At 49.4% G+C, this 13,091-nt stretch overlaps 1 protein-coding gene across 1 annotated transcript in view; it reads right to left on the reverse strand.

Annotated features, from left to right (window-relative positions):
- Positions 1-12,314, reverse strand: part of KAT2B (lysine acetyltransferase 2B) — a 122,915-nt gene extending 110,601 nt beyond the window's left edge. Inside the window, 2 exon segments of the mRNA XM_049766478.1 lie at positions 10,106-10,623; positions 12,293-12,314. Of these exon segments, the coding sequence (XP_049622435.1) occupies positions 10,106-10,623; positions 12,293-12,314 (540 nt within the window).
- Positions 12,315-13,091: the final 777 nt, after the last annotated feature.

Below are 13,091 nucleotides of genomic sequence, written 5' to 3' on the forward strand. Positions count from 1 at the left end.
TAACATAGGCTGGAGAGGGCCTCAGTAGGGCCTTTTCTTCCCTGGGAAGCCACAGCAGCTTGAGGAAGTGATTAAATCTCTCTAGGTCTCAGTTCCCTTTCCCTAGTGAAATACCTTTCTTGCTTTCCTCATCCCAAACAAGGGAATAAAACTGTTATGACATGGGCCAGAGTGGTGGCACAAGCAGTAGGGCGCTTGCCTTGCATGAGCTAACCTAGGACAGACCGCGATTTGATCCCCTGGCATCCCATATGGTCTCCCGAGCCAGGAGCGATTTCTGAGCACATAGCCAGGAGTAATCCCTGAGCGTCACCAAGTGTAGTCCAAAACCAAACAAACAAACAAAACAAACAAAAAAAAAAACTGTTACAATAGATACCAAATTGTGGATGCTAATGGAAAGAAAACCTTTATTTTAGTGTGTTTTTTGGATCACACCATACATGGTTTTTTGTTTGTGTTTTGGGGTCATACCCAGTAGTGCTCAGGGGTTACTCCTGGTTCTGCACTCTGGAATCACTCATGGCAGGCTCAGGGGACCATATAGGATATAGGGGATCAAACCCAGGTCAGCTGTGTGCAAGGCACACCCTCTGTGCTATTGCTCCAGCCCTCAGATATGGTTTTCTTGTTGAGGTCCTAGTTTCAACCTCCACTCCTGACAAAAACAACAAACAAAAAGACATAAAATCATCAGAGAGGGATTTTTTTTCCTAACATCACACATGACTACTCCATCCTCACCAACTGCCTTTACAATTTCTCTCTTTCCTCTCCCTTCCCCACCCCTCCCCTCCCTTCCTTCCTTCTTTTCTTCTCCCCTACCCCCTCATTTTCTCTAACTGTATCTCATTTTTGTGTGTTTTGGACCCATATTCAGTGATGCTCAGGGTTTAGTCCTAGGAGTCTCTCCTGGCAGGATCAAGGTACTATATGTGATGCTGGGGACTGAACCTGGGGTCAGCTGCCTGTAAGGCAGGTACCCTACCTGCCATACTATGGTTCCAGTCTGCTAATGGAAAGTTTTTTTTGTTTTTTTTTTTTTGTTTTGTTTTGTTTTTGGTTTTTGGGCCACACCCGGTAACGCTCAGGGGTTACTCCTGGCTATGTGCTCTCAGAAGTTGCTCCTGGCTTGGGGGGACCATATGGGACACCGGGGCATCGAACCGCGGTCCGTCCAAGGCTAGCACAGGTAAGGCAGGCACCTTACTTTTTGCGCCACCGCCCGGCCCCAAAAATAGCTCCTGGCAGGCACGGGGGACCATATGGGACACCGGGATTTGAACCAACCCCTTTGGTCCTGGATTGGCTGCTTGCAAGGCAAACGCCACTGTGCTATCTCTCCAGACCTAATGGAAAGTTTTTAAATAATAAAATATACGGGGCCAGAGAGAGCACAATGGTAAAGCGTTTGCCTTGCACGCATCCAACCCAGGATGGACAGTGGTTCAAATCCTGACATCCCATATCATCCCCGGAGTCTGCCAGGAGCGATTTCTGAGCACAGAGCCCTGAGCGCCACTGGATGTGATCCAAAAAATAATAAATAGATAAATAAAGCAAATGCCTTTACCTAAGAACTTTCATTCACGTAGTCAAAATGCTTCATTCTTCACAGTAAGTCTATCAGATGGCACCTCACCAGGCCACAGCACCAATGGGGACAATTAAAGGTTAAGTGGCTGCCTGAGGGCATCCAGTGCAGAGGCAGCAAGGGGAGTGGAGTCTGAGGTGCTCTCCAGGTCACAGGTACAAAGTCAAGGCACCTGCTATTTCACCACAGCACCTTCTTGTTTGACTTTGATTAGGACCCACTGAGCACTTGACTACCGTTTTCCCAAGGAGACAACTCAACTGGGAAGAAGCCCAACTGCGTAAAGTTGAAGTAAGTGGCAATGCACTGACTGTCTATGTCTTTCACACACAAAAAGCATGTGTGGGGCCTGGAGAGATAGCACAGCGGTGTTTGCCTTGCAAGCAGCCGATCCAGGACCTATGTTGGTTGGTTCGAATCCCGGTGTCCCATATAGTCCCCCGTGCCTGCCAGGAGCAACCCCTGAGCACCGCCAGGTGTGGGCCAAAAACCAAAAAAAAAATAAAAAATAAAAATAAAGCATGTGTCCTAATTATTCCAAGGCACCTCTCACAAAACTACAGATGTTCTCCTACATACTGCCTGGGATGGGTCAAACTCAGTGAATTTTACCTACATAAATCCTGCCAATATGGCAAGGTAACCAGATTTTAAACTGCTGAATGATCTAAAGCAGAGCTAGACAGTAAAAAACAAACAAAAGTGCATCACAAAGAGCTATTGATCTAGCACATGCTTCCTGAAGTAAAAGTCTTTAGCAGATTTTGTTCTCTTTTGCCCTGTAAATGTCTCTCAGATACATAAACTGCAAATTGCCGTCTGAAGATTTCAGAGGCTTAAATTTCCATTTTCCCAGGAAGCTTAGAAGGAAACCAAATTAAAATTGGTCATCTTTCTCTTAAGCCTGCTAGATGAAACATTTCATTTCCATATGTTCAGCTCTGTAAGACCACTTTTTTTTTTAATTATGGGTCGCACTCAACAGTGCTCTGAGGTTTGCTTCTAGTTATGTGCTCAGGGATCATTCCTGGTGATGTTTGGTTGACCTGGGTAGGCAAGGCAAGCACCCTACCCACAGTACTATCTCTCCAGCCCTGAGGCTACCTTTTTTTTTTTGAAAGGGGTGGGGGAATCCATACATTGCTAGTGCTCAGGGGTTACTCCTGGCTCTGTGCTCAGAAATCGCTCCTAGCAGGCATGGGGAACCATATGGGATGCCAGGATTCAAAACACCATCTGTCCTGAGTTGGCCACAGGCAAGGCAAACGCCCCACTGCTGTGCTATCCCCTGGACCTCAAAAGATAGTTTTACTTTGGTTTCCATCTTAGACATTGTCAATCCACTGACACAAAATATGACCTTAGAAAAAAAGAAATCTGAAGTAGAGAGGGAGGCGAACGAAAGAACTATAAAACGGTGTGGCTAGATGCAAAATTATATGCACTTATCAAAACTGTCTAACTGTACACTTGCACCCATGAGTTTTCTGATCTGTTAATTATACCACAATAAAGCTGTTTCAAAATATGCTCATGATTCATAAGGGGAGATTTTTCTGATTTTTGAGTGTGATTCAAATTAACATTAAACGAATATATCTTTCCAACGCGGCACATGTCTTTTACACTATGCTGAGAAAGCACACTTGTTCCTGATCAGAAAAAAAGTTTCTCAGGCCAGGAGTGGTGGTGCAAGCAGTAGGGCGTTTGCCTTGCACGTATTAACTAGCACAGACTGCGGTTCGATCCCCCGGCATCCCATATGGTCCCCCAAGCCAGGAGCGATTTCTGAAGGCATAGCCAGGAGTAACCCGAGTGTCACTGGGTGTGGCCAAAAAACCAAAAAGAAGAAAAGAATTTCTCAACCCCAGCACTACTGTCATTTAGAGGAGCTGAGGTGTATTGTGGAAGGTTGCATTGCAAGGAGGGATGTGCAGAAAAGTCCCAGGCCTCTCCCAGCACATTCTCTTTCCCCAGTGACAATGACCTAACAGTCCCCAGACGTTGCCAAATATCCCCTGGAGGACAAAAGAGCTCCAGGGAGAGCCACAGCTCTGGAGGCTGAGAGATCTGCTCTGTGGAGGAGTGACCCATAAACAGAGCCAGGCTGGGGGGAAGGGAATTGTTACTACTCCCCCCCCACATTCAAGAGCTGCTGCCCCAGGCACCAGCAACCCCAGCCCCCCAATCAGAGCAGGACACTTTTCTTCCCTGGTGGCACCATGCCCGGTAGAGTGTCCTCTTCTGTCAGTGTTACTCTGGCATGCAAAGCACTATTTTTTTTTTAATGAAAACTAATTTTATAGTCCTGGGTCTATGTAACTCTCGAAGGACGATGGCATTCGGCCGGGAATGAGAGCAAATGGGTTCCTCTGAATACTTCCTGCCACTGCCCCCAATGCCCAAGGAGAAAAGCAGTGAGTAATTCCCTTTAGTCTGTCTTATTAGCCCAGCAATTCGAGGTGCCAGGAATTCAGGCAGAGGAGAGGGGAACTTGAATGTACAAACTTGCAGGGTAAAGTTAAGTTCTTCCAAATGAAGTCATGGAGGCTCAAAGGAAAAACAAAGTAACTGGGGCTAAAGCAGTGGCTCAAGCAGTAAAGTGTTAGCCTTGCATGCGCTATAACCTAGGACAAACCGGGGTTCAATCCCCCGGCGTCCCATATTGTTTTATTTTATTTTTTTGTTTTTTGGGGGGTCACACCTGGCAACACTCAGGGGTCACTCCTGGCTCTGTGCTCAGAAGTTGCTCCTGGCAGGCTTGAAGACCATATGGTATGCCAGGATTCAAACCAGAGTCCATCTGGGGTTGGCCAGGTGCAAGGCAAATGCCCTACTGCTATGCTATCTCTCCAGCCCCGCCCGGGGAGGGGGGGGCACGATTTCTGAGCACATAGCCAGGAGTAACACCTGAACCCCTGAGCGTCACCGAGTGTGACCCCAAAATAAAACAAAAACAAAACAAAAGTGACTGGGGCCTACCTAGGATCCCCCAGTGGGCAGAGCTGGGCTTCTAAAGCTCTCCAAGCCCTATGTTCTTTCCTGACTTCCACATCACTGATGTGACCCCAAGTCTAACGTGCTGTGAGGTCTGGCCCAGACCCCAATTGTGATTAATGCTCCATACACATTAGCCTATCTGAATTCCATTGGTGGGGGAGGGGGGAGTTCTAGTCCCACTTCTCAGACCAGAAAATTGAGTTTCAGCTGATGGCCAAAGTCACAGAGCTAGCTCTCCTGAAATTTGGAGTACTGTTCCTATTCTGAGCTCTGAAACACACGCTCCTGGTTAGTTACTTCACTTACTGTCACCTCCATCAAGCAAGGGCCAGTCAAGAGTTTGGGGGAGAGTTCAAGTGATATGGGATAGCGCATATTCGAATGGGCCTTGCCACCTAACAGAACCAGGGTTCAATTTCCAACACCACGTGCCTCCCAGCAGTGCTGAGAAAGCCTGACCCGTGAGCCAGAAGCAACCCATATTTTAAAATAAAAAAGAGGGAGGGAGGGAGGAAGGAAGGAAGGAAGAAGGAAGGAAGGAAGGAAGGAAGGAAGGAAGGACGGAAGGAAGGAAGGAAGGAAGGAAGGAAGGAAAAAGAAAAACCGGGAAGGATATTTGCAAGTTTTAGAGGAATAGTTCACATGCTTGCATGTAGAAAGCTGAGTTCAATTTCCTAATTCCCTCCCACTGTGTGATACCTAAAGAATGATATGGGGGGCCCGGAGAGATAGCACAGCGGCATTTGCCTTGCAAGCAGCCGATCCAGGACCAAAGGTGGTTGGTTCGAATCCCAGTGTCCCATATGGTCCCCCGTGCCTGCCAGGAGCTATTTCTGAGCAGACAGCCAGGAGTGACCCCTGAGCACCGCTGGGTGTGGCCCAAAAAAAAAAAAGAATGATATGGGGTGATTCCAGAACACCTTTTTCCTTCCTTCCTTCCTTCCTGGGTATAGTTCCTGAGCACTGATTGGTAAGGCCAGTTCTGCATGCTGGAGTCCTGAGTTCCATCCCCTGCACCCCATCTATGGACTTACTATCACCATTGAGAAATGACCCCCAAGCACCACCTGTGCCATCCAAAGAAACAAAACAAAAAAATTGGTCAATTACTTATTGGGGTTTTTTTAGTAAGATAAGTTGCATATAATTCAAAGAGATGTGAGTCAGGGTTTTTCATACAGCTACCTTTATATAGTCCCACAAATTCCTAAAATTGCCCTATGTAGAAAATACCATCCACCCAACTGTTGAGAAGTTATCAGGCTAAGATTTTACAAGTCTTATACTAATGGCTAATAATTGACTCCTTTTTATCTTCTCTCATTCATTCCTTAATCACCTCATCATTTAGAACTCAGTCACAGAAAAAAAAAATACTTATTAAATAAACACATAACTAAAGTTGTGATAAGGGGCTAGAGGAGGGTGTTCAGGTTTGATCCCTGCGTGTGACCAAAAACAAGTGCAACCAACTCTGGGTTCAATCCCCAAAATCCCATATGGTCCCCTGAGTCTGCCAGTAGTGATTCCTGAGTCCACAGCCAGGAGTAACCCCTGAGCACAGCCAGATATAAACCACACACAAACACACAAAAGGTGAGGAGCTGGAGCGATTAGCAGAGCTGTAGGGTGTTTGCCTTGCAAGGGGCTGACCCAGGATGACCTGGGTTCCATCTCTGGTGTCCCATATAGTCCCCCAAGCCAGGAGCCATTTCTGAGCGCACAGCCAGGAATAACCCCAGAGCATTGCTGGGTGTGGCCCAAAAAAACAAAGGAGTGTTAAAGAAAAAAGCATGATAAAAAAAAAACTTGCAAAGATAAAGAAGAGTCCAGTTCATTTAAAGAGGGGGGTGGTGTCAGAGAAGTAGAACATGAGGTAGTGTGTGTCTTGAACATGCTAACCCCATTCGAATCCAATCGTGGTCCCTCAAACACTACCAGAAGTGATCCTGAGCAGAAAATCCAAGAATAGCCCTCGGCCCTTTTTAAAGGGGCACAGACCCAATACTACTGAAAAATGGAAGGAAGGAAGGAAGGAAGGAAGGAAGGAAGGAAGGAAGGAAGGAAGGAAGGAAGGAAGGAAGGAAGGAAGGAAGGAGGGAGGGAGGGAGGGAGGGGAGGGAGGGAGGAGGGAGGGAGGGAGGGGGGGGAGGAGGGAGGGAGGGGAGGGAGGGAGGGAGAGGGAGGGAGGGGAGGGAGGGGGGAGGGAGGGAGGGGAGGGAGAGGAGGAAGGGTGGGTAGGGAGGAAGAAGGAAAGGGGGAGGAAAGATAATCCCTGCAAATAGCATGTCAGACCCTGGCGTAGAAGGGAAATACATATACATAATGTAAGTGGCCATGCCAGAGAGGCTCTTGGATTCTTAAAATTAATAAATCCTAAGTGAGAACATAATTAAGATCAGATCAGCTCTTTTTATAACCACTCATGCATGTAGTGTCATACGTGGTGAATCTAGTTCAGAAAACTCTACCCTGGCTCCTGCAAAACAAGTTTCTTTTTTTCTTTCTTTTTCTTCCCTCCAGGGTGTGGTGTGGGGCCCCACCCAGGAGGTGAACTTGCCCCTTCTCATTAGTTTCATGTGCAAAGTTTAAAGCCCAGCTCCTGTAGCCAGTTTAGCACCTGTTTTACTTTCAGTTGCCCAGGAAAACACCAGATGGCCTTCCAGACCCCTCCACATTCCATTCACCCCTCCATTCCAAAGCCCCCAGGGGCTGATCAGTGGCCCTGGGCAAAGCCTTTTGGAGATTTTTCTTAAAATGAAAAGTAAAGAGAATGTTAAGGAAAACACAAAAACACACGAAGTTAGCCCTCAAGTTTCCTCCCATCTAATACGGAAGTTTTTGTGCTCCTATGCCTTAAAGCACATCTGAACAAAGACCCCTCCCCCAAATTCCTGGACTCTGCAACACCCCCAGCCACGCCTCTGCCCACACAGTGGAGCCAGAGCTCCAGTTCCAAGCTTTCATAATTGCTTTCAGTTTCTCCACTTGAAGTTTCTCTCACTTCACCACACCGGTGCCATGAGTTCTTAGCAGGTACCAGCTCACAGGTCCTCCAGGAAGCCACTTTTGCACTCTCCATGTGCTTCAATGCATCTACTCTGGGTTCCAACACATTGCAATAAAGAAGTTTTATGGACTTCATTGTAATCGGTCCTCTTCCCACCCACAAATCCCAGCTGCCACTTGCCCAACTACACAAGGTCCAGTACAGAGTCTAGGTGTCACCAGCCTTGAATCTAGGTGTCCTCATATCTGCTACAATGTCTGGGACACCTCATTCCATGAGTGGGCTAATAAAAAAGTGATACTGGGCAAAGACCAGTGGAAGCAGGAAGAGAGAGATCTTGCGTAAGGCAAGTTTTTTTGTTTTTTCCCTTGGGCATGAATGTAAATACTCCAACCACAAACTTCAGGGGGAAAAAGTTGTTGTATCAGTGAAATTTGAAAAGATGCAAAATATCCAGTCAAGCTCATAGGCTCATGATTTTAGACTGAACCCAAAGTTCAGGAAAGTTTCCAGATAGGAAGGCAATGGCAGGCAGCAAGAGAAAAGGTTCTCACGACGGGAACTGAATATAAAACGCCACAGCAGGGACAGTTAAGCTAACACACTTGCTCCGTGGGCTGAGTCTGGCTGCAAAATACCAACTCCACTGACCTTGTTTTTGATTTTGTACAATTTCCCCTGCAGACGCAGGTCTGGTCTGTCCTTAAGTCCACTAGCCTTCACAGCCCACTCCCAGCTCTCCACCTTTCTTAGAAGCACTCTTCTCACTTTCTCTTACTTATTTTTGCATTCCTTAATCAGAAACCCCAAACACACAGTGTTCTGGCTACCTGGTGTCAAGTTGCTCGAAGTCCAGAGAGACTAAGAACAGCAGATGATTCGGGTCACACACACCTAGGACCTCCTTTCTTGGGAGTGTGAGGGTCAGATGGAACTGGCCTGGAGCCAGCTCATAACCTGCATTTTCTCCAGATTCCCAGATCATGCTCAACGCATGGCAACATTTGGCAAACACTGGGCTGGGACCCATGTGCATTGGTTGAATCAGGGCAGGGTCCACACCAGCAAGCTGGGACCAGGAAGGGGCGAGGGAATAGACATTCCAATGCTAGGAGCAACTCTGGACAACAGTGAAGGCCCCCCACATCTCTGGAAAGGTTCTAGAATGGTCGATGCTCATCATCTGGACTCCCCCAAATTCAGAAGCAAGCTGGGCTGCAATTTGGGGGTTGGAGTATGTGGAGCAGCTGAGGGTGGGAAGCAGACATGTAAGGCTGAGAGGTGCGTTAATGTGTTAAGAGTGTGTGTGTGTGTGTGTGTGTGTGTGTGTGTGTGTGTGTGTGTGTCTTCCTGGGCCACAGGCCGCAGGAGCTGGCAAGGCCAAGTCCCCGCCTCCCTCAGCTGTCACCCTGTCACAACAAAGCAGCTGCTGACAGCGCAGGGCCCAGCCTCAGTCCTCAGCCCCGGGGAGTCCTGCACCCACAACTGGGGTTGCAAGACTCGGGACCCTGGGGGGTGCTGCTGGGAGCCAGGGGGGGTGCAGAGGATGGAACCAAGCCAAGCCACGCCAAGAGACACTGTCCTCAATCTGGGCAGGAGGGATTGGTCACCTAGCCAGAGAGCCTGTTTACACCGCTGGGAGCAGCTGAAACAAAAGTGTTAGAACTCCATGAGTAATAATAAGAGAATAACGAACGGGGCCATCTAGGAAAGCTCCCCTGGGGGGGACCCCTTCATTTGGAGGGGAAGGCCACTATCCCACCCAAGTTGTGCAACCCTTCGATTTCTACTTCCCTGCACACAGACAGACAGACAAGCTCACACCCATTCAGGGACCCTCAACTCCTGCCAACAGGGCTTGCAAAGGAACCAGACACAGAGAGGGGACTCCCCTTTGCACCCCACTACCCCCATCCCCCCTAAAACAAACTAAAAATAAATATAAATATAAATAAAAGTAAAAGTAAAACAGACACGCTCACATCCATTCTGGGACCCTCACTCAACTCCTGCCAACAGGGCTGGCAATGAGACCAGACAGAGAGGGGGACTCCCCTTTGCACCTCACTCCCTCATCCCCCTAAAATAAAATAAAAAACAGACACGCTCACACCCATTCAGGGACCCTCCCTCAACTCCTGCCAACAGGGGCTTGCAAAGAGGGCGCACGGGCCCAGAGAGGGGGACTCCCCTCTGCACCCCACACCCCATGCACCCCAAAATAAAATTAAAAAACCCATTTCCCCCATCTTCACGAGAGGCCTGGGGCGAGCTTCTCCACAGCCACGAAGCCCCCGGAGTTTTATTAAATAAAGAGTTGCAACTCCGAGCCCAGGGGGGCGGGCCTAGAGCCGGGAGCCAGCGGGAGATTTTGGACGCGGAGGGAGGAGGGAGGTTCGAGTCCCGGGCCCGGCCGGGCAGGATTCGGGTCAGGCAGCAAGCCGGGGGGCTGGGGAATCGAACCCCCGGCCCCGTGCACGCCTCCCCGCCTCGCCCCCTACCTTGCAGGCGGAGTACACGCCGAGTTTCTCCAGTTTCTGGGCCCGGGGGGCCGCGCGCAGCTGCGCCTTCTTGAGCGCGATGCGGGTCGACTCGGCCGAGCCGGGGCCCTGGGGGGGCCCCGCGCGGGGGGGCGCGGAGGGCGACGCCCCGGCTCCGACCCCGGCCCCGGCTGCCGGCCCGCCCTGGACGCCCGCTGCCGACATCCCGGCCCCGAGCACCGTGGGGGGAGCCCCGCCGCCGCCGCCGCCGCCCGCCGGGGTCTCGGGCCGGGCCTGGGGCGCCGGAGCGCGGGACCCTCCCCGCGGCGCCCCTCCCCCCGCCCGCCCCGCCCGGCCTGCTGCGCCGGCGATGGCGCGCGCTGACGCTCTGGCCACCCCGGGAGCGAGGCGGGAGGGAGGGGAGCTCCCCGCCCCGCACACGCCCTCCCTCCTCCTCCTCCTCTCCTCCCGCGGGAGGGAGTCCTCCCGGGCCTGGCCCCCACCCCAGAAGGCTTGCCCGGTGGGCTGCAGGGGCGCATCTAGGCATGCATACGGAACACTTGCTCACCTCGGGCGCAACCCGCCCCACTCGCCACCCTGCCTGCTACCCCCCAGGGCGCGTTGGCACCCCGCACCCCAGCTCTCTGCGCTCCGGCTCGCCGCCAGAGGGCGAAGTCGGGGTGCCAAGGCTGGGGGAGCACCTGCTGGCCCGCCCCCCCCCAAGGCACCCCACCTCGATCCAACCCAATCCATACACACACACACACACACACACACACACACACACACACTGCCCAAGATCATGAGGCGGGGGGTTCCCCATCCCCACCCCACCCCCGGCTGCTCACTTTGAAAAAAAAAGATTTATTTTTATTTTTGGAAAAGTGCTCCATCCATGCCCAGCGCTTTCTTTGTTATTGGTTTGACACACACTCACACATGCACACACACACACACACACACACACACACACACACACACACACACACACACACACACACACACACACCCAAAAAGAAAACAGGATGAGGCGTTTACTCTTCTCATTTTAAGTGCTTTTCTTGGCCAACCTTGGTTTTAAGTTAAGTGATCCCCTCCCTCTACACACACACACACACACACACACACACACACACACACACACACACACACACACACACACACTCCCAGGCCCTAAGGGTGCCCAAGATCATGAGGTGGGGGTTCCCCATCCCTACCCCACCCCCAGCTGCTCACTTTGAAAAAAAAACATTTTTTTTTATTTTTGGAAAAGTGCTCCATCCGTGCCCAGTACTTTCTGTTATTGGTTTCACACACACACACACACACACATACACACACACACACACACACACACACACACACACACATTCCACTTGCCAAGGGAAGAAAAAAAATTGAATATTTTCTGGATTTTTTTTTTTTTTTTATGGAGAAGATTCGTTCAAGAACGGCCAGATTAATTCTATAACCAGTGGGGGAAAGTTTGGTTTGGGGTTTTATGTTTGTTTGTTCACTTGTTTGTTTGTTTTTGGACCACACCCCAGTGGCGCTCAGGGCCTACTCCTGGCTCTATGTCCAGAACTTATTCCTGGCAGGCTCCAGGAGGGACTAGATGGGATGCCAGGAATTGAACCTGGGTAGGCTGCATGCAAGGCAAACCCCCTATCCGCTGCGCCATTGCTCCAGCCTCTAAAGTTTGATTTTTTTAAAAAAAAAAAAAAACATTTTTATTGAGATTCTGTGGTTTAGAATGCAGTTCATGATGGTTTCTTGCATTGGGAAAAGTTGGATTAAAGTTTGTTATTACGGTTTATCTCTGTATAATCATGCGACTTTCTTCTCTATGAGGTCTGAGCGTCTTCAGAATTGAAATCACTGGCATGCATATTTAGGGGAAAAAAACCACAGAGCAGCATCCAGGAATGAATGTTGATTTTTGCCCTGAAAATAAAGGGAAAAGGCCTTAACTGTGGTTTGAGACAGTGAGTGTGTGACAGTCATGGTGGCGCTTAGTAATGTGGAATGTGCATTTCAAGCTTTTATTTAAGTTTTTCATTTTATTTCATTTTTATTTGTCTGGTCAGCCTTTTTCCAAAGCGGTCTTTTAGAGCCTGAGGCTATTTTTCAGGCCTCTTAACAAATGTCCTACTTTTTGGAACTTGAGTCAATATTTTCCTGTTATGTGGGCCATCGCGTGCATATTACCACAAATTTTTGCATGCCTCATCGCTCTCCTCCAACTTCAAACGGGGCCACATCAAGGAATGTGCTTTTTCCCCAGAAGCATTCCCATTCTGCTTTTCTCAATCAATATGATCTTTTGATTTTATTACAGAGTACTAGATGAAGAATGAACTAAAATAATTATTTGTAAATATAAACAGTGATTTTTGTTGTTGTTTGGAGGGGGCACACCTGGTGATACTCAGGGTTTGGTTACTCCTGGCTCTGTGCTCAGAAATAGCTCCTGGCTTGGGGGACCATGTGGAACACCAGGGGATCGAACCTCGGTCCATCCTAGGTCAGCCGCGTTCAAGGCAAATGCCCTACTGCTGCACCACCACTCCGGCCCCATAAACAGTGATATTAAGTTAAAAAAAAAAATCCTAGTCCAACCTGAGTCCAATGTGAAGGTAGGAGAGAAATGGTGGACTCCTAACAGGCTGATCAACAGTGCTTCCTTTCTCAACCTGCACTGCTTCTTTTTTTTCTATTTTTCTGAAGGCCTCACGAAACAGTTCTTAGGAGTTACTCCTGGCTCTGCACTCAGAAATTACTCCTGGCAGGCTTGGGGAACCATATGGGATGCCAGAGACTGAAGCTGAGTTGGCCACATCCAAGGCAAACACCCTACCTGCTGTGTTATTTCTCTGGCCCCTTGATCTACTCTTCCCTACCAAGTTTACCCTCCATGACTCTGCTGAAAGGTTTTGCAGATCTATTTGGTCATCCATTACAATAGAGGGTGGGTCATCTTTTAAAACTGTGATCCTTATCAAAATCT

The sequence above is a fragment of the Suncus etruscus genome, chromosome 20 (assembly GCF_024139225.1).
Source record: "Suncus etruscus isolate mSunEtr1 chromosome 20, mSunEtr1.pri.cur, whole genome shotgun sequence".
NCBI lineage: Eukaryota > Metazoa > Chordata > Mammalia > Eulipotyphla > Soricidae > Suncus > Suncus etruscus.